This window comes from Oncorhynchus gorbuscha, linkage group LG13 (assembly GCF_021184085.1).
Source record: "Oncorhynchus gorbuscha isolate QuinsamMale2020 ecotype Even-year linkage group LG13, OgorEven_v1.0, whole genome shotgun sequence".
Taxonomy (NCBI): Eukaryota; Metazoa; Chordata; class Actinopteri; order Salmoniformes; family Salmonidae; genus Oncorhynchus; species Oncorhynchus gorbuscha.
The window spans coordinates 63,006,215-63,028,269 of NC_060185.1; the positions used below are offsets into that span (position 1 = coordinate 63,006,215).

The window sequence follows — 22,055 nt, forward strand, 5'->3', positions numbered from 1 at the left end:
GTGAGGTTATATACAGTAGAGAGGTTATATACAGTAGTGAGGTATATACAGTAGAGAGGCTATATACAGTAGTGAGGCTATAACAGTAGAGAGGCTATATACAGTAGTGAGGTTATATACAGTAGAGAGGCTATATACAGTAGAGAGGCTATATACAGTAGTGAGGTTATATACAGTAGTGAGGTTATATACAGTAGGGAGGTTATAACAGTAGAGAGGCTATATACAGTAGTGAGGTTATATACAGTAGAGAGGCTATATACAGTAGAGAGGCTATAACAGTAGAGAGGCTATATACAGTAGTGAGGTTATATATAGTAGAGAGGCTATATACAGTAGAGAGGCTATATACAGTAGTGAGGTTATATACAGTAGTGAGGCTATATACAGTAGAGAGGTTATATACAGTAGAGAGGCTATATACAGTAGTGAGGTTATATACAGTAGAGAGGCTATATACAGTAGTGAGGTTATATACAGTAGAGAGGTTATAACAGTAGAGAGGCTATATACAGTAGTGAGGTTATATACAGTAGAGAGGCTATATACAGTAGGGAGGTTATATACAGTAGGAGGTTATAACAGTAGAGAGGCTATATACAGTAGTGAGGTTATATACAGTAGTGAGGTTATATACAGTAGAGAGGTTATATACAGTAGAGAGGCTATATACAGTAGTGAGGTTATATACAGTAGTGAGGTTATATACAGTAGAGAGGCTATATACAGTAGTGAGGTTATATACAGTAGTGAGGTTATATACAGTAGAGAGGTTATATACAGTAGGAGGTTATATACAGTAGGGAGGTTATATACAGTAGTGAGGTTATATACAGTAGTGAGGTTATATACAGTAGAGAGGCTATATACAGTAGAGAGGCTATATACAGTAGAGAGGCTATATACAGTAGTGAGGTTATATACAGTAGAGAGGTTATATACAGTAGAGAGGCTATATACAGTAGTGAGGTTATATACAGTAGAGAGGCTATATACAGTAGAGAGGCTATATACAGTAGAGAGGCTATATACAGTAGTGAGGTTATATACAGTAGAGAGGTTATATACAGTAGAGAGGCTATATACAGTAGTGAGGTTATATACAGTAGAGAGGCTATATACAGTAGTGAGGTTATATACAGTAGAGGAGGTTATAACAGTAGTGAGTTTATATACAGTAGTGAGGTTATATACAGTAGAGAGGTTATATACAGTAGAGAGGTTATATACAGTAGTGAGGCTATATACAGTAGTGAGGTTATATACAGTAGTGAGGTTATATACAGTAGAGAGGCTATATACAGTAGTGAGGTTATATACAGTAGTGAGGTTATATACAGTAGAGAGGTTATATACAGTAGGGAGGTTATATACAGTAGTGAGGTTATAACAGTAGAGAGGCTATATACAGTAGTGAGGTTATATACAGTAGAGAGGCTATAACAGTAGAGAGGCTATAACAGTAGAGAGGCAATATATAGTAGTGAGGTTATATACAGTAGAGAGGCTATATACAGTAGAGAGGCTATATACAGTGGTGAGGTTATATACAGTAGAGAGATTATATACAGTAGAGAGGCTATATACAGTAGTGAGGTTATATACAGTAGTGAGGCTATATACAGTAGAGAGGTTATATAAAGTAGAGAGGCTATATACAGTAGTGAGGTTATATACAGTAGTGAGGTTATATACAGTAGAGAGGCTATAACAGTAGAGAGGCTATATACAGTAGTGAGGTTATATACAGTAGAGAGGCTATATACAGTAGAGAGGCTATATACAGTAGTGAGGTTATATACAGTAGAGAGGCTATATACAGTAGCGAGGCTATATACAGTAGAGAGGCTATATACAGTAGTGAGGTTATATACAGTAGTGAGGCTATATACAGTAGAGAGGTTATATACAGTAGAGAGGCTATATACAGTAGTGAGGTTATATACAGTAGTGAGGTTATATACAGTAGAGAGGCTATAACAGTAGAGAGGCTATATACAGTAGAGAGGCTATATACAGTAGAGAGGCTATATACAGTAGAGAGGCTATATACAGTAGTGAGGTTATATACAGTAGTGAGGCTATATACAGTAGAGAGGTTATATACAGTAGTGAGGTTATATACAGTAGAGAGGCTATATACAGTAGAGAGGCTATATACAGTAGCGAGGCTATATACAGTAGCGAGGCTATATACAGTAGAGAGGCTATACAGTAGAGAGGCTATATACAGTAGAGAGACTATATACAGTAGAGAGGCTATATACAGTAGCGAGGCTATACACAGTAGCGAGGCTATATACAGTAGTGAGGCTATACAGTAGTGAGGTTATATACAGTAGAGAGACTATATACAGTAGTGAGGTTATATACAGTAGTGAGGTTATATACAGTGGTGAGGTTATATACAGTAGTGAGGTTATATACAGTAGTGAGGTTATATACAGTAGAGAGGTTATATACAGTAGTGAGGTATATACAGTAGTGAGGTTATATACAGTAGAGAGATATATACAGTAGTGAGGTTATATACAGTAGTGAGGTTATATACAGTGGTGAGATTATATACAGTAGTGAGGTTATATACAGTAGAGAGGTTATATACAGTAGAGAGGTTATATACAGTAGTGAGGTATATACAGTAGTGAGGTTATATACAGTAGAGAGGTTATATACAGTAGTGAGGTATATACAGTAGAGAGGCTATATATAGTAGTGAGGTTATATACAGTAGAGAGGCTATATACAGTAGTGAGGTTATGTACAGTGGTGAGGTTATATACAGTAGTGAGGTTATATACAGTAGAGAGGTTATATATAGTAGAGAGGTTATATACAGTAGTGAGGTATATACAGTAGTGAGGTTATATATACAGTAGTGAGGTATATACAGTAGTGAGGTTATATACAGTAGTGAGGTTATATACAGTGGTGAGGTTATATACAGTAGTGAGGTTATATACAGTAGAGAGGTTATATACAGTAGAGAGGTTATATACAGTAGAGAGGTTATATACAGTAGTGAGGTATATACAGTAGTGAGGTTATATACAGTAGAGAGGTTATATACAGTAGTGAGGTATATACAGTAGAGAGGCTATATACAGTAGTGAGGTTATATACAGTAGAGAGGCTATATACAGTAGTGAGGCTATATACAGTAGTGAGGTTATATACAGTAGAGAGGCTATATACAGTAGGGAGGTTATATACAGTAGGGAGGTTATAACAGTAGAGACGCTATATACAGTAGTGAGGTTATATACAGTAGAGAGGCTATATACAGTAGAGAGGCTATAACAGTAGAGAGGCTATATACAGTAGTGAGGTTATGTACAGTAGAGAGGATATATACAGTAGAGAGGCTATATACAGTGGTGAGGTTATATACAGTAGAGAGGTTATATACAGTAGTGAGGTATATACAGTAGAGAGGCTATATACAGTAGTGAGGTTATATACAGTAGAGAGGCTATATACAGTAGTGAGGTTATATACAGTAGAGAGGATATATACAGTAGAGAGGCTATATACAGTGGTGAGGTTATATACAGTAGAGAGGTTATATACAGTAGTGAGGTATATACAGTAGAGAGGCTATATACAGTAGTGAGGTTATATACAGTAGAGAGGTTATATACAGTAGTGAGGTATATACAGTAGAGAGGCTATATATAGTAGTGAGGTTATATACAGTAGAGAGGCTATATACAGTAGTGAGGTTATATACAGTGGTGAGGTTATATACAGTAGTGAGGTTATATACAGTAGAGAGGTTATATATAGTAGAGAGGTTATATACAGTAGTGAGGTATATACAGTAGTGAGGTTATATATACAGTAGTGAGGTATATACAGTAGTGAGGTTATATACAGTAGTGAGGTTATATACAGTGGTGAGGTTATATACAGTAGTGAGGTTATATACAGTATATACAGTAGTGAGTTATATAGAGAGAGGTTATATACAGTAGTGAGGTTATATACAGTAGAGAGGCTATATACAGTAGTGAGGCTATATACAGTAGTGAGGTTATATAGTACAGTGAGGTTATATTATATACAGTAGTGAGGTATATACAGTAGTGAGGTTATATACAGTAGAGAGGTTATATACAGTAGTGAGGTATATACAGTAGAGAGGCTATATACAGTAGTGAGGTTATATACAGTAGAGAGGCAGGTAGTGAGGTTATATACAGTAGAGAGGCTATATACAGTAGTGAGGTTATATACAGTAGAGAGGATATATACAGTAGAGAGGCTATATACAGTGGTGAGGTTATATACAGTAGAGAGGTTATATACAGTAGTGAGGTATATACAGTAGAGAGGCTATATACAGTAGTGAGGTTATATACAGTAGAGAGGTTATAACAGTAGAGAGGCTATATACAGTAGGGAGGTTATATACAGTAGGGAGGTTATAACAGTAGAGAGGCTATATACAGTAGTGAGGTTATATACAGTAGAGAGGCTATATACAGTAGAGAGGCTATAACAGTAGAGAGGCTATATACAGTAGTGAGGTTATATACAGTAGAGAGGCTATATACAGTAGAGAGGCTATATACAGTAGTGAGGTTATATACAGTAGTGAGGCTATATACAGTAGAGAGGTTATATACAGTAGAGAGGCTATATACAGTAGTGAGGTTATATACAGTAGAGAGGTTATACACAGTAGAGAGGCTATATACAGTAGTGAGGTTATATACAGTAGTGAGGTTATATACAGTAGAGAGGCTATATACAGTAGTGAGGTTATATACAGTAGAGAGGCTATATACAGTAGTGAGGTTATATACAGTAGTGAGGCTATATACAGTAGAGAGGTTATATACAGTAGAGAGGCTATATACAGTAGTGAGGCTATAACAGTAGAGAGGCTATATACAGTAGTGAGGTTATATACAGTAGAGAGGATATATACAGTAGAGAGGCTATATACAGTGGTGAGGTTATATACAGTAGAGAGGTTATATACAGTAGTGAGGTATATACAGTAGAGAGGCTATATACAGTAGTGAGGTTATATACAGTAGAGAGGCTATATACAGTAGTGAGGTTATATACAGTAGAGAGGATATATACAGTAGAGAGGCTATATACAGTGGTGAGGTTATATACAGTAGAGAGGTTATATACAGTAGTGAGGTATATACAGTAGAGAGGCTATATACAGTAGTGAGGTTATATACAGTAGAGAGGTTATAACAGTAGAGAGGCTATATACAGTAGGGAGGTTATATACAGTAGGGAGGTTATAACAGTAGAGAGGCTATATACAGTAGTGAGGTTATATACAGTAGAGAGGCTATATACAGTAGAGAGGCTATAACAGTAGAGAGGCTATATACAGTAGTGAGGTTATATACAGTAGAGAGGCTATATACAGTAGAGAGGCTATATACAGTAGTGAGGTTATATACAGTAGTGAGGCTATATACAGTAGAGAGGTTATATACAGTAGAGAGGCTATATACAGTAGTGAGGTTATATACAGTAGAGAGGTTATACACAGTAGAGAGGCTATATACAGTAGTGAGGTTATATACAGTAGTGAGGTTATATACAGTAGAGAGGCTATATACAGTAGTGAGGTTATATACAGTAGAGAGGCTATATACAGTAGTGAGGTTATATACAGTAGTGAGGCTATATACAGTAGAGAGGTTATATACAGTAGAGAGGCTATATACAGTAGTGAGGTTATATACAGTAGTGAGGTTATATACAGTAGAGAGGCTATAACAGTAGATAGGCTATATACAGTAGTGAGGTTATATACAGTAGAGAGGCTATAACAGTAGAGAGGCTATATACAGTAGTGAGGTTATATACAGTAGAGAGGCTATATACAGTAGTGAGGTTATATACAGTAGTGAGGCTATATCCAGTAGAGAGGTTATATACAGTAGTGAGGTTATATACAGTAGTGAGGTTATATACAGTAGAGAGACTATATACAGTAGAGATGCTATATACAGTAGCGAGGCTATATACAGTAGCGAGGCTATATACAGTAGAGAGGCTATACAGTAGTGAGGTTATATACAGTAGAGAGACAGTTTTTGATTTGTTAAAAAAGTTTGAAATATCCAATAAATGTCGTTCCACTTCATGATTGTGTCCCACTTGTTGTTGATTCTTCACAAAAAAAATACAGTTTTATATCTTTATGTTTGAAGCCTGAAATGTGGCAAAAGGTCGCAAAGTTCAAGGGGGCCGAATACTTTCGCAAGGCACTGTACATGTAGGTATGGTTGAAATGACTATGCCTATATGATAAACAGAGAGTAGCAGTAGTGTAAAAGCCTACCCTTAGACTTGGCGGTGACGTACTGTCAGATCAGTGAGCTAATCATGGCGCAACTAGAGAACATTACCAACCCCTACGCTCCGTATTTTCTCGCTGGCTGCCCCACCATCACAGAAAGCACTGAGCCTTTTGGAGCTGCCTTACTCAAGAAAGCAAGAAAGAGACCATGTTTGTATGAGGCTTTATTAACTCAACGATTTACTTAAAAAAAACATTATTTGCAAACTGATATGTGACACGTATTAATGCCAAAATAACATGCAAAACAGGTAAGCCTTTTTTATTAGTATTCTTTTTTGCTAAAAATGTGGGGCTCAATATAGGTGGGGCCCTGCCCTGAATGATGGGTCGCCACTACATACACACACATACACACACTCAGTCTTTAGTTCAGTGGGCTAACATTGTCCTAAGTCGCATGGACCACCATGGCTTTATAGTCACACACGTGAACACGAAGACGTTTCACTTCCTCTATGGTTGGGTTGTAGCGTGTTGCCTTCCTGACCTGGTTGCCTCAGACATCCAGTGTTTCACTGTTCAGCCTGTCCTGGAGATCCCATCTCGCTTGAAGAGCAAACCCGTCCCTGACCAGATCATCAAGTCAGTCCCTCTCTGCCCTCAACCTTTCACCTCTGTCTCACAAAGATGACTGTTTAAACCTCCTCTTTCTATCCCGCTCTATGTGTCTTTACTGTGTGTGTGTGTGTGTGTTGTAGCTTCTACAAGTCCAACTACGTGCAGCGTTTCCACTACTCCAGACCAGTGAGGAAAGGCCCAGTGGATCCCAGCAATGAGTTTGTTGTAAGTGTCTGACCGGATCCCTGACTGTACTGAATACAATGTATCGCAGGTCCAATACATGATCACATCAGGACTTTTTTCATTTTGTATCTATCTCTCCCATGGTCTCTCTCTCTCTCTTTCTCTCTGTATCTCCCTCTCTGTATCTCTCTTCCTTTCTGTCTGTCTCCTCTTCTCTTCCTCTTTTGTAGTCCATGTGGATTGAGCGCACCACGTTCACCACAGTGTATAAACTCCCTGGGATCCTGCGCTGGTTTGAGGCCACAGACATGAAACATGTAAGTGTGTCTGTTTGTCCCTCTCTCTCTTTTGGTGGACCAGTTTGCCTGTTTACCATTATCTATCTCTCACTGCCAGTGCTGGATCAAGGTGAGTGCTTTTCTCTGCAAAGGGTAGCATAACTGTTGATGGTCCTGAAACTGTTTACTTTCTTATGCTCAGTTTTATTCGGCATAATCTTGTCTTTATTAATTTAGTTACAACACCCTGTTCGTCTCTCTCTCTCTCTCTCTCTCTCTCTCTCTCTCTCTCTCTCTCTCTCTCTCTCTCTCTCTCTCTCTCTCTCTCTCTCTCTCAGACCACTCTCTCAGACCACCATCAGTCCTCTGGAGAATGCCATAGAGACCATGCAGAGCACCAATGACAAGATCCTCACCCTGATCAACCAATACCAGGCCGACGACGCCCTTCCCATCAACCCACTCTCCATGCTGCTCAACGGCATTGTGGACCCTGCCGTCATGGGGGGCTTCGCCAAGTACGAGAAGGTCAGAGTTCCTCCGTCCACCCACCCGCCCACCCACCTACCCGCACGTCTCAACCCCATCCCAGGACTGTGTCATCTGTAAAAGTACAGCGTATTTCTATCCCTCTCCTCTTTACAGGCTTTCTTCACTGAGGAGTACAACTTGCAACACCCAGAGGACAGAGATAAGCTGGAGGGTCTCAAAGACCTCATCGCATGGCAGGTACTGTACGCACACACACACTCAGGCACGTGCACCGACACATGTACAAGCATACGCACAAACACACACTCACGCACGTGCAGCGACACATGTACAAGCATACGCACAAACACACACTCAGGCACGTGCAGCGACACATGTACAAGCATACGCACAAACACACACTCAGGCACGTGCAGCGACACATGTACAAGCATACGCACAAACACACACTCAGGCACGTGCAGCGACACATGTACAAGCATACGCACAAACACACACACTCAGGCACGTGCAGCGACACATGTACAAGCATACGCACACACACACACTCAGGCACGTGCAGCGACACATGTACAAGCATACGCACAAACACACTGTTTTATCATATACATCTCTTGTAGATCCCGCTGCTGGGTGGGGGAATCTCTCTACATGGGAAGAGAGTGACAGACGACCTACGACCTTTCCATGAGCGCATGGAGGAGTGCTTCACGCATATGAGGAAGAAGGTGGAGAAGGAGTATGGAGTGAGGGAGCTGGTAAGAGAAAGAGTGAAATCGAAAGAGGAAAGGAGAGTGTTTATGTGAGGCCTGATAGGCTAGCTGGAAGGAGCTAGTATCTGTGGGCAGAGGAGAATTTCAATCTGAAAAACTATTTTGTGAAAAGAGCTTTAGGAATGACGCTAGCAATGCCAAAGCTTAACTCCTGTTTGTGAAAAGCATTATATTAACTCTCTTTTTAATCTCTCTCTTTCATCCAACTTCACCTTTAATCTTTTGTCTCATTTTTATCCATCCCCCTCTTTTCCCTCTTCGTCACGCCTTGTTCTTAGCCGGATATGGATGAGAGGAAGTCAAGTCGTCCGCGCTCTGTCCTTCGCTCCTTCCGTCAGTCCGTCATCTCCATCTCTTCCCTCCAGGGGTCTGAGTGTGGGACCCCCACCAAACCTTATCCAGACAGGTAACAGACACTCGCAAATGCAAATACACACTCACAAACACAAATACACACTCACAAACACAAATACACACTCACAAACACAAATACACACTCACAAACACAAATACACACTCACAAACACAAATACACACTGACGCACATTTGAAATACTTTATTTGAACCCACCAATCAAATTGACATGAAAAAAAGGATCTGAACATTTCAAAGGTCCCTGTTTGCATGGCACTCAAGGGTACAGAAAGCGCCTCCTTCTCCAAACAGCTAGGGTTCCCACAACAGTTGAAACAGAGCACTGCATAGCCAACTTCTTCGCCTTAGTTTTTGGCTGGCCCACAATCTGGAGTCCACGCACCGCAAGCATGTGTACGTGGCCGAGACTGGCAAAGATCAGCTCCACAAGCTTGCACCTACACGCGAGGCTGTCAAAGCGCCACAAGGGGCTGTATGTAAGAAGCTTCTTGGCAAAGGCCCCCTCCATGTAGCTGTCAATTGAGGAGCCCACTACCAAAATGAGCACCTCCCCCTGGCCTCCCCCAATAACAACAACATCTGGCATATTTGGCACACAAGGAAACACATCATCATCAACATCAAACCAGCTTCCTCTTACACAAGAATGTTAATGGAGGTGTGCTGTTGGTGAGACTACCTGTCTCACCTTGCTGGCTATCAGCTCGACAAGGCGATTATGTCTAGCAATATACAATCCGTGTACGAACAGCAACCATTCACAATATGGGAAACAGACACACACACACACGCACGCACACACACATACACAAATGCACACACGCACGCACACACACACACACATACACACACACAGATGCAAACCCACACACATGGGTGCAAACATGCAACTATACTAGATTAACAAACACACACCTTTACCCCCTCTCTCCCTCTTCTTTCTCCCCCTTTTATTCCTCTCCCCCCACCTCCCTCCCTCCCCAGTGGTCTCCCTGACATGGCGGCCCCCCAGACCCCCACCTTGCAGCGCTCCAGTGGGAGTGTGAGCATGGTGGATGAGGGAGGGGCAGAGGGGGAGGTTAAACTCAGGAACTCCAAGAGGAGAAGGAAAAGGAGCAGCATGATCTTCATCCCAGAGGAGAGAGACAGGACCAACACTCTGGACAGCAAATGGGTGAGAGAGAGCGGGAGAGAGAGAGATAGACAGCAGGAGAGGGAGAGAGAGAGACAGGACCAACACACTGGACAGCAAACGGGTGAGAGAGAGCAGGAGAGAGAGAGATAGACAGCAGGAGAGGGAGAGAGAGAGACAGGACCAACACACTGGACAGCAAACGGGTGAGAGAGAGCAGGAGAGAGAGAGATAGACAGCGGGAGAGGGAGAGAGAGAGAAACAGGGGGAAAGGGGAGAGAGGGAGAGAGAGAGATATGGAGATATACACTACCAGTCAACAGTTTTAGAACACCTACTCATTCAAGGGTATTTCTTTATTTGGATTATTTTCTACATTATAGAATAATAGTGAAGACATCAACACTATGAAATAACGCATTTGGAATCATGTAGTAACCAAAAAAATGTTAAACAAATCCAAATATATTATCTATTTGAGATTCTGCAAAGTAGCCATCCTTTGCCTTGATGACAGCTTTCCACACTCTTGGCATTCTCTGGACCAGCTTAACCTGGAACGCTTTTCCAACACTCTTGAAGTAGTTCCCACATATGCTGAGCACTTGTTGGCTGCTTTTCCTTTACTCTGCGGTCCAACTCATCCCAAACCATCTCAATGTGGTTGAGGTCAGGGGATTGTGGAGGCCAGGTCATCTGATGCAGTACTTCATCACTCTCCTTCTTGGTAAAATATCCCTTACACAGCCTGGAGGTGTGTTGGGTCATTGTCCTGTTGAAAAACAAATGACAGTCCAATTAAGCCCAAACCAGATGGGATGGCGTATGGCTGCAGAATGCTGTGCTAGCCATGATGGTTAAGTATGCCTTGAATTCTAAATAAATCACAGAATGTGTCACCAGCAAAGCACCCCCACATCATAACACCTCCTCCTCCATGCTTTACGGTGGGAAATACACATCCGGAGATCATTTATTCACCCACACTCAAATACTTAGTTAAATGAAGTCCACCTGTGTGCAATCTAAGTGTCACATGAGCTCAGTATATATACACCTGTCCTGAAAGGCCCCCGAGTCTGCAACACAACTAAGCAAGGGGCACCGCCAAACCAGTGGCACCATGAAGACCAAGGACTTCTCCAAACAGGTCAGGGACAAAGTTATTGAGAAGTACAGATCAGGGTTGGGTTATAAAAAATATCAGAAACTTTGAACATCTATGGAGCACCATTAAATCCATTATTTAAAAAAATGGAAAGAATATGGCACCACAACAAATCTGCCAACAGAGGGCCGCCCACCAAAACTCACAGACCAGGCAAGAAGGGCATTAATCAAAGAGGCAACAAAGAGACCAAAGATAACCCTGAAGGAGCTGCAAAGCTCCACAGCTGAGATTGGAGTATCTGTCCATAGGACCACTATAAGCCGTACACTCCACAGAGCTGGGATTTACTGAAGAGTAACCAGACAAAATCCATTGCTTAAAGAAAAAAATAAGAAAACTCGTTTGGTGTTTGCCAAAAGGCATGTGGGAGACTCCCCAAACATTTGGAAGAGGGTAATCTGGTCAGATGAGACTAAAATTGAGCTTTTTGGCCATCAACACCTTTCATCACCCCGAGAACCCCATCCCCACAGTGAAGCATGGTGATGGCAGCATCATGCTGTGGAGATGTTTTTCATCGGCAGGGATTTGCAAACGGGTCAGAATTGAAGGAATGATGAATGGCGCTAGGTACAGGGAAATTCTTGTTTCAGTCTTCCAGAGATTTGAGTCTGGGACGGAGGTTCACCTTCCAGCAGGACAATGACTCTAAGCATACTGCTAAAGCAACACTAAAACAGAAAAACTGGCCTTCTTTATACTTTTACAACATTAACAATGTCTACACTGTATTTCTGATACATTTGGTGTTATTTTAATTGACCAAATATTTTATTTTATTTCAAAAACAAGGACATTGGGTTCGAGCCCAGGCTCTGTCGCAGCCGGCCGCGACCGGGAGGCCCATGAGGTGGCGCACAATTGGCCTAGCTTCGTCCGGGTTAGGGAGGGTTTGGCCGGCAGGGATATCCTTGTCTCATTGCGTACTAGCGACTCCTGTGGCGGGCCCGGTGCAGTGCACCAGGACGCCAGGTGCACGGTGTTTCCTCCGACACATTGGTGCGGCTGGCTTCCGGGTTGGATGTGCATTGAGCATTGTGTCAAGCAGTGCGGCTTTGTTGGGTTATGTTTCGGAGGACGCATGGCTCTCGACCTTCGCCTCTCCCGAGCCCGTACGGAAGTTGCAGCGATGAGACAAGACCCTAACTACGACCAATTGGATACCACGAAATTGGGGAGAAAAAAGTGGTATAATATTTTTTGAAAATGTAAAAAACAAGGACATTTCTAAGTGACCCCAAACTTTTGAACGGTAGTGTATATACAAAAACAGATAGGTTCAATGTTTTACAGGGTCAGCCACTGTTTCATTGAAATCATTTCAAACCATGGAGGAAAAAAAAGGAAGAGTATTTGGACATGCCTGTGGCTGTATACCAGTGTCAGTGAGACTCTCTGCTCTCTGTCTCCCTCTAGCTGTCCAAGAAGCAGGAGTTCCGCAGTGACACCAACCTGTCTGAACCTGGCTCTCAAGACAATGTCTTTCTCACCAACGCCAACTCCAGATCTCTGCCTGCTATTACAGGTATAACACACACACACACACACACACACACACACACACACACACACACACACACACACACACACACACACACACACACACACACACACACACACACACACACACACACACACACACACACACACACACACACACACACACACACACACACACACACACTTCCTCACACACCCTCTCCCTGCCCACAGGCCAGTCTCTGTCTGTGGCCAATGGTAGTGAAGAGGCGGAGTCATCCCGGTTCAGAAGGGACAGTAAGAGTATGTCTGTGTGTCTTCCTGGAGACCGCACTGCTGACAGACGCTCCAAGGGGGTCATCAACCTGCTGTTCGGGACCAAGGTACACACACGCATGCACACACACACACACGCACGCATGCACGGATGCACACACACACACGCACACACACACGGGTGCACGCGCACACACGCACCCATGCACATACACAAACACGCACGCACCGATCGACACACACACACACACACACTCAACAACAACTAGGTATATTGTGTGTTCTATCTAAAGGGATGTATGTTTATCTTTTGTTCCAACAGAGCAACAAGTCTGAGCAACAGAGCAACAAGTCATCTGCTGATCCAAGCAACAGGAAAGCCAGTCAATTCTAACAGCCATCCATCACACATGATGTATCCTCAGTGCCTTTTAACCTGCTCTGCTTTGAATTCCAGTTACCACCAGGGGCTATTGCCTTGCTGAAAACTCCTCTTTGGAAAGAGCTATCTGATCTTTTCTTTTTTTATCAGGTTTTAAAGACTTGTTTGCGCTCACACAGGCACATAGGCACACACACACACACACACACACACAATGAGAGAGAGGTGGAGAGAGAGAGACTGACAGATTCTCTGAAGAAATTCATGCTTTTTAAACTTCTGCTCTCATATATTTTAGAATCATTTCAACAGAGAACATTTGTATTAACTGTCCTTCTTAAAGGAATGGTGTTGGCAAGAATTCAATTGAATTCACTTGATGAAATAATGAGTAAAGAGATATCTGAGTCAATTTCTCCCCAGTGTTTGACAGAGTTGTTTTTTTCAAATGTTATTGACAATGTAGCCCTTTCCTGCATTCAATGATCGAAAGCACACTCTTTGGTCTCATGAGTAGGATGTTATTCGTATTTTTCATAATGTCACAATAAAAAATACATTTTTTGAATGAAATGACGAATATACGGTGTTTGACTGTCAAAAGCGTTTCGCTTTATATCAGTCTTCTGTGATGCATGTAAAGTGTAATATCGGGATGCAAACGCTACATGTGACAGAGTACAACTCTATATCTGACATGGTACTCGTGTCTTCTTTTTTATTAAACCCATAACCGTTCGTGTGAGGTGTAAACGTCTGTTTCAAATGAGATTTGTTTAAGACTACCCACATTCACTCTGTGTGACCCTGATTCAGCCCACTGCAGTGAAAGGTTCATGGGACTTTAGAACGTAAGGTAACTCGTTGAGGTTACGGATGATGTCCCAAAGCACTTTCATTGAGAGCCAATGGCCACGAGATCATGCCTTTAGTTCAGTCAGCATTAAAAACACAAACTGAATGCATTACTGAATGCGTTACAATATTACAGAATGGTATATTTGTTTAGTAAATCAGTAGGACTGTCGTGTGCTTTAAATGACAACCATAACCGTGATCAAATCCATAACTATTTAATTCCTTGTAGAAATATAGAGACAGACCATGGCGTGTTTGTTTGTTCAGTGTAAACATTAGCCCATTCGTTACTTTAATTTAAAGCATCACACCGGAATGAACTAGATTAAAAAAACATTTGTTAGGCTACAGATTAACTTGATAACAAATCCTCAACTCTTTTAAAAAAATCAGTTCTACAAACTGAAATATGTTTGTGGTAGTTTGACTCAGCCACATTTGTCCAAACTTGTTTATCTGAATATTATATTTCTATAAATCTTTGTATTCACTGCATTTTTACTTACATGATAGTTCCATGTCATCAATTCTCCAGTAGTCTACAGCCGCAGTTTGTTCCATAACATAGCCTATCAGTTCCCTCGGTAACCTGAAGAGGGCAGTGTTGTACTGTGACATCAGAGTGTTTTCCTATCTGTGGCGACTCAAGAAATAATTTGCAGCACAACATTTCCTTTCAGGTTTAATCCAGGCCTCAATAAATAAATATAATAAGGCTGATGATGAATTTCTCTGTCTACCTCTCTCTTCTCTCTCTCACTTATCTTTCTTGCTCCCTCTCTGTCTCTGTCTTTCTCTCTCACACACACACACACACACACATGCAAGCACATACACGCACACACACACACACAACACACACACACACACACACACACACACACACACACACACACACACACACACACACACACACACACACACACACACACACACACACACACACACACACACACACACACACACACACACACACACACACTCTTTCGCCCTCTTCCACCCCATTCTTCTCTCCCCTGTCTCTCCCCACCTCCCTTTCTTTCTCACTCTGAGAAACGAGGAGTATCAGAGCACTACTGAGCTGATGTGTGAGGAGCAGGAGAGCTGCTGGGTCATTCCACAAAGTAGGTGCCTTTTGAGAAGTGAAACAAACAAAAAATGTTTCAAAAAAAATGTTTTATTTCACCTAATTTGAATAATTTGTCTTAAAGAGCACATGCTAAATGTAATTTTAAAAACACGTTTTTCCATCTACGTAATACCCAAAAGTAATTATTTGTCTTGAGAGGGCCATAAACAATAACTAGTAATTCTGCATACTCCAAGAAAGTTTACAATCTCACCTTTCTAGTAAAAATAATTATAAATTGCTATGGTGTAGTCACTTTTGAGGACTAAAGTACACTGTACAAGTAGGCAAAGCGTCAATACAGGACTAAGATAGAATCCTATTATACCAGCTCTGACGCTTGTCTGATGAGGCATTGCTTGCAAACTATTATGGACTACAAAGGGAAACCCAGCCGCGAGCTGCCCAGTGACGTGAGCCTACCAGATGGGCTAAATCTCTTTTACGCTCGGTTTGAGGCAAGCAACACTGAAGCACCATCATCCCGGAAACCCTAGACCCATTACAACTCGCATACCACCTCAACAGATCCACAGATGAGGCAATCATAATCGCACTCCACACTGCCCTTTCCCACCTGGACAAAAGGAACACCTATGTGAGAATGCTGTTAATTGACTACAGGTCAGCGTTCAACACCATAGTGCCCACAAAGCTCATCACTAAGCTAAGGACCCAGGGACTAAACACCTCCCTCTGCAACTCAATCCTGGACTTCCTGACGGGCTGCCCCCAAGTGGTAAGTGTAGACAACAACACATCTGCCATGCTGATCCTCAACACGGGGGCCCCTCAGGGGTGCGTTCTTAGTCTCCTCCTGTTCTCCAAGACTGCCTGGCCAAGCACGACTCCATCACCATTATTAAGTTTACTGACAACACAACAATGGTAGGCCTGATCACTGTCAACAACAATGAGACAGCCTATAGGGAGGAGGTCAGAGACCAGGCAGTGTGGTGGAGACTGAAAAGATTTTTCATGGGTTCCCAGATCCTCAAAAAGTACTACAGCTGCACCATCGAGAGCATATCAGTTGCTTCGCCACCTAGTATGGCAACTGCTCGGCCTCCTCCATAAGGCTCTATATTCTAGGTGGTGTCAGAGGAAACCCAAAGAATTGTCAAAGACTCCAGTCACCCAAGTCAGTCAAAGACTGTTCTCTCTGCTACCACATGTCAAGCGGTACCAGAACATCAAGTCTAGGTCCAAAAGGCTCCTTAACAGCTTCTACCCCAAAGCCATAAGACTGCTAATCAATTAATCAAATGCCCTCCCTGTTCTTACACTGCTGCTGTTTATTGTCTATGCATAATCACTTCACCCCTAGCTACATGTACAAATTACCTTAACTAACCTGTACCCCCGCACATTGACTCTGTACCGGTACCCCTGTATATAGCCTTGTTATTGTTATTTTAATGTGTTGGTTTTAATTACATTTTACTTTAGTTTATTTTGTATATATTTTTACTTAAATCCATTTCTTGAACTGCATTGTTGGTTAAGGGCTTGTAAGTAAGCATTTCACGGTAAGGTCTACCTACACCTGTTGTATTCGGAGCATGTGACAAATCATATTTGATTTGATTTAGATTTGAAATATGATAAAAATATGAAATATTTTGTATGATGTCTTTCCTATTGAACAAGACTGTATGAGTAAGGCTTGAAATGACTTTTATTTTTTCTAATTATAGTATAATCTATTGATAAAATAACTATAAGATTTCACCCTCTTTATAACTTAAAATACATATGTGTATATTAAGTGCTAGAGAAAATATGCATATTTTCTAAAGGTCTCTCTTGATCTAAATGTCAGCGTCATTACTGTGAATGTCTCACAGACCTTCAGCTTGGCTTCCTGAACTCATTAGGTACTCGCCTTTCATCTCATATAAATCTTATCTGTCTATGACAAAGAAAGTGATTTTTGGTTCAAATCTATTAATTATTTTAGATTACGGGCAATAAATCAATATCTTCATTTACGACAGCGATGAAACCAGTCTCTCCTGCTGCGTTACGATGTACGGATCCCAGGAATACAGTGCCTTTGGAAAGTATACAAACCCCTTGACGTTTTCCACATTTTGTTAGGTTACAGCCTCATTCTAAAATTTCTAAAATATGCCCCCCCCCCCATTAATCTACACACAATACCCCATAACGTCAAAGCAAAAAAACGGTTATTAAACATTTTTGCTAATTTATTAAAAATAAAAAACAGAAATATCACATTTACATAAGTATTCAGACCCTTTAATCAGTACTTTGTTGAAGCACCTTTGGCAGCAATTACAGCCTCGAGTCTTCATGGGTATGAAGCTACAAGCTTGGCACATCTGTATTTGGGGAGTTTCTCCCATTCTTCTCTGTAGATCCCCTCAAGCACTGTCGGGTTAGATGGGGAGCGTCGCTGCACAGCTATTTTCAGGTCTCTTCAGAGATGTTCGATCGGTTCAAGTCCAGGCTCTGGCTGGGCCGCTCAAAGACATTCAGCAACTTGTCCCAAAGCCACTCCTGCGTTGTCTTGGCTGTGTGCTTACGGTCCTTGTCCTGTTGGAAGGTGAACCTTCACCCAAATCTGAGGTTCTGAGCGCTCTGGAGCAGGTTTTCATCAAGGATCTTTCCGTACTTTTCTTCGTTCCCCCAGTGCCTGGCTGAAAAATACCACAACGCTTCACCGTAGGGATGGTACCAGGTATCTTCCAGACGTGACGCTTAGCATTCAGGCCAAAGAGTTCAATCTTGGTTTCATCAGACCAGAGAATATTGTTTCTCAATATCTGAGAGCCTTTAGGTGCTTTTTGGCAAACTCCAAGCGAGTTGTCATGTGCCTTTTACTGAAGAGTGTCTTCCGTCTGGCCACTCTACCATAAAGGCCTGATTGGTGGAGTGCTGCAGAGATGGTTGTCCTTCTGGAAGGTTCTCCCATCTCCACAGATGAACTCTAGAGCTCTGTCAGAGTGACCATCGGGTTCTTGGTCACCTCCCTGATCAAGGCCCTTCTCCCCAGATTGCTCAGTTTGGCCATTCGGGCAGCTCTAGGAAGAGGTTTCAAACTTCTTCCATTTAAGAATGATGGAGGCCACAGTGTTCTTTCGGGACCTTCAATGCTGCAGAAATGTTTTGGTACCTTTCCCCTGATCTGTGGGACCCTAAACAGGTGTGTGCCTTTCCAATCAAGTTGTAGAAACATCTCAAGGATGATTAATGGAAACAGGATGTTTGTCTCATTGCAAAGGGTCTGAATTCTTATGTGAAAACGGTATCTGTTTTTTATTTTTGAATACATTTGCAAAAAATGTTTAACCTGTTTTTGCTGCATCGTTAAGGGGTAGTATGTGTAGGTTTCTGAGGATTTGTATTTATTTAATCCATTTTAGAATGAGGCTGTAACGTAACAAAATGTGGAAAAAGTCTAGGGGTCTGAATACTTTCCGGTAGGCACTGTATGAGTTGTTAGTGGCTGTGAAGTAGGATTCATGGAGTTGATGGACAGTCGGAAGAGGGAATGAAATGGTAGGAGGGACATCCCAGGTTCAAGTGGTGTCAGATTTCACATCCAGCTTCATACAGAAAAGGGAGATAGTCCTGTGTCCGTGAGAATCAGGGCTATCACTCAATATAAGCATTTCGATCTACTGTGTCCACAGATCGATTTATAAGGGAAAAAGTTGGTCGGAGCTGGTACCAGAACCACACAGGTCACCTAAACAGGGGACTTTACATCGAGGTGGTTTAAAATGAGGAACAGATTATTATTTTTTGCTTTAAAGGGACATTGCAGTTAAAAAACAAATGATATTTCTACACCATGAGGTCGAAATAACACTCTGAAATTGTGAAAATTGTACTAATACCCCTTTTGTGGTGTAAGAGCTGGAACTTCAGATGTTTTTTTTATTCGGTTTTATTTACTGCCGTGTCTGTAATAGTCCAAACGCACAACCGTTTTACCACACTATACTGCCATAGAATTATTTGAAGGTGTCATTCTATTCTTCATGGAGGTGTGTATGATCAGATTTTAATACGATTTCACGTTGTTAAAGCGCTGTCAGTTCCACTTTAACTAGCATTGAAAAAGTTAGTACATTCTTCTCGAGCTAATTAAAAAATCTCTCTCCCTATCTTCTGAATCAAGCTGGTAACGTCAGTACAGTGGTCTATAATTCAGATGAGGGAGGGGCAGGTAGCCTAAACACGCACAGGCAAAGATGTTCCGTTTGCAGGCAGACGCTGGAATATTTTTTCTGAGTTACAGAATGAGGGCTTTGCATAGGTGCTTCGTTGCGTTTTGTTGTGAGACAAGAGCACACTTGGTTCCAAGATTATACCATATAGCCTGCCCTGTAGATAATCATGGCATTCTGCAATGAGTAGATGACAAGCAGTGTATATGCCTGGATGGTCCACCATCCAAACAGGCTGTTCTGGTCCTGCATCTTCTGGTAACCTATTGAAAACTGTAGAACAATTATATAGCAAATTGCATTATGTATGCCTTTTGTTTTGATGACAAGACAAAGTAGCCTACACAACTGTGGATTTTTTTTTTCAATGGGTAAATTGATGGGTTCTAGACCATCCTATCAGCCAATCAGGGATGTGTACGTAAATATCTAATGTCATGTTCAAATTGGTTTCTTAAAGCCCACATGATCAGCCTGAGCATTTCAGTGGCTCAGGGACATGATTACAAAAATAGACATTATGAAACAAATAAAGACGCACATGCATTTATTCGTGCTGATTTCCAAATGAAATGAGAGACTGCGTGGGGGCTTTAAGATGAATCACCACCCACTGCAAACAAACGGATTGAATCAACATTGTTTCCGCGTAATTCCTCAACGTAATTGTGATGTGGAATCTACGTGGAAAATACATTGGATTTGAAAAATGTCATCAACTTAAACTGTTGTTTAATCACGGTAATCCCACATTTCAACATAGACAAGGTAGAGGGGTAATATTTAGATTCTGTTGTCCATTAAGATCAGAAATACAGTGTAGACATTGTTAATGTTGTAAATGACTATAGTAGCTGGTAACGGCAGATTTTTTAATGGAATATCTACACAGACGTACAGAGAGACCCATTATCAGCAACCATCACTCCTGTGTTCCAATGGCACGTTGTGTTAGCTAATCCAAGTATAGAATTTTAAAAGGCTAATTGATCATTAGAAAACCCTTTTGCAATTATGTTAGCACAACTGAAAACTGTTCTCCTGATTAAAGACACGACAAAACTGGCCTTCTTTAGACTAGTTGAGTATCTGGAGCATCAGTATTTGTGGGTTCGATTACAGGCTCAAAATGGCCAGAAACAAAGAACTTTATTCTGAAACCTGTCAGGCTATTCTTGTTCTGAGAAATTAAGGTTATTCCATGCAAGAAATTGCCAAGACACTGAAGATCTCGTACAATGCTGTGTATTACTCCCTTCACAGAACAGCTCAAACTGGCTCTAACCAGAATAGAAAGAGGAGTGGGAGGCTCTGTTGCACAACTGAGCAAGAGGACAAGTACATTAGAGTGTCTAGTTTGAGAAACAGACGCCTCACAAGTCCTCAACTGGCAGCTTCATTAAATAGTACCCCTAAAACACCAGTCTCAACGTCAACAGTGAAGAGGTGACTCCGGGATGCTAGCTTTCTAGGCAGAGTTCCTGTGTCTAGTGTCTGTGTTCTTTTGTCCATCTTAATCTTTTATTTTTATTGGCCAATTTAAGATATGGCTTTTTCTTTGCAACTCTGCCTAGGCCAGCATCCCGGAGTTGCCTCTTCGCTGTTGACGTTGAAACTGGTGTTTTGCGAGTAAAACATACAGATATGTATTTTACAATTATAAGCAAAGTGAAATCTTAGTTAGTGATTTTATGAATTGATTATATTATATTGAGAAATCATATGTCATTTCAGGGATTATTTATACGGTTTTGTTGAATAGGAAATATTTCACATTTGTATCATATTTGTACTGTGTGACCTTGTGACCTCAATAGTGACTCCACTACTCAGCATTCCATAACTATTTTCTACCAGAAAGTTGAGACTTATACCTTTCTTGGAGTATGCAGTATTACTAGTTAATGTTCATAGTCCTCTCATGATAAATCATTATTTTCAAGGGATTATATAGATTACATTTTGGATGACATGTAGTTATATATAAGAGGTTTTAACCAAGCCCTGCCCTGATTAGCTATGTTTTTTGTAACTCACTATCACCAATGTGCTATCATAAGAATGATTGTACAGAGTTCTCTACTTAAAAAACTAGATAGATTCACTGTTGCTATCGAAGTCCTTCCAAGGGTATAGGTGTAAGGGCCGGAATCAAACATTTATTCAGGAACAGACATAGGACACGACAGGAACAGACATAGGACACGACAGGAACAGACATAGAACATGACAGGAACAGACATAGAACACGACAGGAACAGACATAGAACACGACAGGAACAGACATAGAACACGACAGGAACAGACATAGAACACGACAGGAACAGACATAGAACGCGACAGGAACAGACATAGAACACGACAGGAACAGACATAGAACACGACAGGAACAGACATAGGACACGACAGGAACAGACATAGAA

At 41.4% G+C, this 22,055-nt stretch overlaps 1 protein-coding gene across 1 annotated transcript in view; it reads left to right on the top strand.

Annotated features, from left to right (window-relative positions):
• The window catches only part of LOC123993286 (dedicator of cytokinesis protein 2-like), a 198,533-nt gene extending 184,514 nt beyond the window's left edge, over nucleotides 1–14,019 (top strand). The window contains exons 41-51 of the mRNA XM_046295238.1: nucleotides 6,844–6,925; nucleotides 7,042–7,126; nucleotides 7,318–7,404; nucleotides 7,717–7,893; nucleotides 8,011–8,094; nucleotides 8,478–8,615; nucleotides 8,909–9,036; nucleotides 9,991–10,180; nucleotides 12,726–12,834; nucleotides 13,023–13,171; nucleotides 13,387–14,019. Coding sequence (XP_046151194.1) covers nucleotides 6,844–6,925; nucleotides 7,042–7,126; nucleotides 7,318–7,404; nucleotides 7,717–7,893; nucleotides 8,011–8,094; nucleotides 8,478–8,615; nucleotides 8,909–9,036; nucleotides 9,991–10,180; nucleotides 12,726–12,834; nucleotides 13,023–13,171; nucleotides 13,387–13,458 — 1,301 coding nt within the window. The 3' untranslated portion in view covers nucleotides 13,459–14,019. The remainder of the gene's footprint in view (nucleotides 1–6,843; nucleotides 6,926–7,041; nucleotides 7,127–7,317; nucleotides 7,405–7,716; nucleotides 7,894–8,010; nucleotides 8,095–8,477; nucleotides 8,616–8,908; nucleotides 9,037–9,990; nucleotides 10,181–12,725; nucleotides 12,835–13,022; nucleotides 13,172–13,386) is intronic.
• Nucleotides 14,020–22,055: the final 8,036 nt, after the last annotated feature.